The sequence below is a fragment of the Fukomys damarensis genome, unplaced genomic scaffold (genome assembly GCF_012274545.1).
Source record: "Fukomys damarensis isolate Sample0158 unplaced genomic scaffold, DMR_v1.0_HiC HiC_scaffold_27, whole genome shotgun sequence".
NCBI classification, from domain to species: Eukaryota; Metazoa; Chordata; class Mammalia; order Rodentia; family Bathyergidae; genus Fukomys; species Fukomys damarensis.
Window position 1 is genome coordinate 1,869,438 of NW_022900939.1, and position 4,069 is coordinate 1,873,506.

The window sequence follows — 4,069 nt, forward strand, 5'->3', positions numbered from 1 at the left end:
TTTTTTTTTTTTTTTTTTTTTTTTTTTTTTTTTTTGGTACCGGGGATTGAACTCAGGTCCTTGCACTTGCGAGGCAGGCCACTGAACTGCTGAGCTAAATCCGCACCCCTGGACTTCTTATAAAAATGCAGGTTCAATCCATGGTACCAAAAAAAAAAGAGAGAGAGAGAAATGCAGGTTTCTGGCCTCTGGCGAAGATCTCAGAATCAAATTATCTAGGCATGGGGCCGGGAAATCCATAAGTTTTTGTAGTGACATCAAGTGTTTCTTAAGTACATTAAAGTTTAACAAATACCCATGAGGCATTTACTTTAAAGTCTAAGTTGATGCAAGTTGTTCCTTATCCCCGACAGTTTCACCGTGGAACAGAGCTCATGGGGCCCCTATGTCACTTCTGTTCAGGGCCTGAAGGCCAACAATAATGACAGAACCTACTGGGAACTCCGGAGCGGGGGCAGGTCACTGAGCCAAGGTAAGGAGGGATGTACCAAAAGGAGCAAAGAGCGACCGTGCCCGGAGCATCCAGGGGTGAAGGCGTGGCTCTTCCGGGGAAGGGACCCCCGGGTGGGAAGAGATAGGTCCCACTATTTGGTGGCTCAGGGAGCAAACCATGGGCCCAGTTGTCTTCCTTCTTCTTTTCAGGAGTGGGTAGTTATGTTGTCCACGATGGAGAAAGTTTAGAGATTCGCTGGAGCAAATATTAACAAACTCAGACCTTCGTCTCATGGACTGCCACATAGAAATCGCGCCGTCCTTGGCATCTACCCCAGTCCCAACAGGACAACCAGCAACCGCCCCATCTGTCTCCCATGTTCAATAAAGACCCACTGGTGTACAAAAGAGCGTGTCCTGATCCCTTCGTTTTTTCAAGTTCTTAGGGGGAAGATCGCCTCAGGAAGAAGTGAAGCGAGAGGGAACTGACCACACGTCTGATAAACTGGGGAAATGGAGACCAAGTTCAAGGTCTGATGTTTCAGCAGCAAGCACTGAGATAACCAGAAAGTTTGTGGGGAGACAGCTCCGAGAAGGAGGAGGCCAGTTGTCACGGTGACTTCCTGCAGGCAGTGTGTAGGAGCAAAGGAGCTGCCTGAAACAAAGGGAAGACGAGGAAGCTTACGCATAAAAAGTGCGTAGTTTGAGGAACGATGCCACCCACTTCCTCAGCTGTCGTGGGAAGCCTTGTTCTTCTCCCGAGTTTATTCTCCTCTTACTTCCCAATAAAAGCCAGCCTGATAGTCATGGCAGAAAATATATATGCAGAAAGTCAAAGCTAACTGACAGGCCCATCTCCCCACTTAGCACTGTTGTGGTGAGATAACAAACAGTGAACGCTCTGGGCAATTTGGAAATACGCAAGACATGACTGTTAATGCGAGTAGCATTTACAATTATTTCCTTGCGGTTCTCGTTTAGTGTGCTGATGTAGGGTCCTCATTTGTACCGAATGTGCCATGTTGGTGGGGGTTGTCGGTAATGGGAAGGCCACATAGGCGTGGGCACACGGCAGCATGCGGATGATCTCTGTGCCTCCCTGAGTTTTGCTAAAACTAAAGCTGCTCTTAAACTTAAACCTTTATTTTGCTCTTAGTTTGTACTCAGCCTTACTCGGATGGAGGGGATGGAGGAATAGGTGCAGCGAAGCCGTGTTTAGTACAAGGTCCTACCAGCCTCAGTGGATGTGGGCGTTACGTGGCCTGAACTAAGATTAGTAACATCAACAAGAATGTAAAGGGGGAAGAGGAACTAGGGGAAGAGGGGAAGGGAAGGGGATTAAAAAAAAAAAGCTGTATTATGTACACATACCAACTCCCCAAGATGACTGTAAAATGCATATGCTACAAACATGTACTTGAAAAATTACATGTTTAATAAAAAGTGACTTTTTCCAGTTCCCATTTAATTTTTCTGATTGGATCAAACATCATGCTCTCATGTTATCTAACCCCTCCCTCTAGCACTCCATTTTTAACAGAGAACAGAGTTTCTCCCCACTAAGTAGAGCAGAGTAGCTGCTGTCTGAAAAACACCCTTCATCTCAGAGATAACACGAAGGCTAATGAAGGAGCAGCCCCTTAGCTCTCCACTGACACTGGCCAGGAAAACCCAGTTCTGGCCATACTCGCCTGAAGAGAAGCTCCGGGGGCTTGGGACTGTTGGAATAACCTAGACTGAATCTAAGGAGAGAAAGTACCCATCTGTTGCCACAAGAATGAATCATCGCCACAAATAAACCTTATAGAAGCCGAGAGGAGACATAGAGAAAGACAGAGAGGCAGACAGAGACAGGCAGACAGGCAGGCAGACAGACAGACAGACAGAGAGAACTTTGATACCAAAATGTTATGCATAGGAAATAAACAAAGGGGTGAGTGTATGTGTGTGTGTGTGTGTGTGTGTGTGTGCTTTGATAACAAGATACTAGGCACAGAAAAATAAGCAAATGAGTGCACCCAGTGAACAGTTAACCAAAGTGACAAAACTGCCGGTGAAGAAATGTGTGACTTGCAAGCTGCTGTTGTGGGAGCCGCCGTACTTGTTAAGTGGCAACCACTGTATCTGTCGTGTGCTGTGGCAACCATGGCTGCAAGTGACAGCCTCAGGCAGTGCACGGTGAAGAGCTGGGACATGGCAGGTGTGGGTGTCATTTCAGGCCACCCTGAGCAGGAGGCCCGGGGCCCCATGGGCAGCACCATGTGGTTCCTAGTACAGCATTCAGGCCTTGCTCTTGCCATAATGGCGTACATAGCTTATTAACATAAAACAAGAAAAATTTATGATTTTAAAGTTCTGGAGATCAGAAGTCCCAGATGGGTCTCACTGGGCTAAAACCTAGGTGTGGACGGGCTGCGTCCCTTCCAGAGGTCCTGGGGGACAGACCGTCCCTGACCTTCCCTGAGCCTGCACTCCCTGAGTTCTACAGCTCACGGCCCTTTCCATCCTCAGTGCCAGTGACAGCATCGAGGACGAGGACCTCTGTGTTCACCTCCTCCACCTAGGACCCCTGTGGGCACACTGGGCTCACCCAGGTAACCCTAATTTTCCTGTTTTAACATCAGCTCGTTAGCAACTTGAATACTGGTGCCACTTTAATTCCCTTTTGCCATACCTCCTATGTAACCTACAGTTTCAGGTTCCACAGATCCGGACGTACACAGATGGCCAGGGCAGGGATGGGAAGACGGCATTATCCTGTCCACTACTCCTTTGCACGGTGGACATGGTTCCCCACCAAGAGACCCAAACTGTCTTTCTGGTCTTCAATGAAGCACTGGGTACATACAGGGATGACCAAAATATACAATCACAGTTAAATGTGTTGCAGGAAACGACACGTTGCCATCAACCTCCCTCTAGATTCCCCGTCTCTCATTTTGGACACACTTACCCCATCATTCCTGACACTAGAGCAGTTCTGGAAGTCCTTTCACGAGTGTCTTTACCAGGTGTGATAAAAACAATAATAAAAATATAGCGGCTGCTGTTGCCCGGTCCTACCCAACAGAAAGTACAGGTAGCACATAAAACACTGCCCTGTGTCCTCCTCCACCTTATTCACTGGATCTGGCACCATGTGACTTCTGGCTCTTCCACAAAGAAAAAATGACCATGACAGATCAACACTGTGAATCAATTCAAGACCTCAGCGTAGCCGTGAGAGTGCAGGTAAGACACTCACAAAAGAGGACTACAGAGCTGTTGCAGAAAGAGCCCAGAACAATGGCATCGTGTGTTCAAATTGCGGAGGGATGCTGAGGGGGATTGATAGCGAAATGTCTTTTACTATAATAAATGATTTTAAATTTAAACATTTGCTGTATTTCTCAATCACACATCATATCTCGCTGTATCACAAGTTACCCTAAAACTTAACAGCCTAGAACAACATTTCTTATCCTGCAGCTCCAGTGAGTTAGGAATCCAGGGAGGACTTACCTGTGTCCACTGACTTCATCTCCAGGGGAGGAAGGTCTGTTTTTCAGTTCATTCACATGGATGTGATCAGGATTCTCCTCCCCAGATGCGGGCTTCAGGCCACTCTCAGGTGTCCCCACCTCCTGGGCTTCTTCAT

The 4,069-nt window shown here is 47.4% G+C and overlaps 1 protein-coding gene across 1 annotated transcript in view; it reads left to right on the plus strand.

Moving 5' to 3' along the window:
- Tcn1 (transcobalamin 1) overlaps positions 1-850 on the plus strand; it is a 12,330-nt gene extending 11,480 nt beyond the window's left edge. The window contains exons 8-9 of the mRNA XM_010633087.3: positions 354-472; positions 643-850. Coding sequence (XP_010631389.1) covers positions 354-472; positions 643-704 — 181 coding nt within the window. The 3' untranslated portion in view covers positions 705-850. The remainder of the gene's footprint in view (positions 1-353; positions 473-642) is intronic.
- The last annotated feature ends 3,219 nt before the right edge of the window (positions 851-4,069 follow it).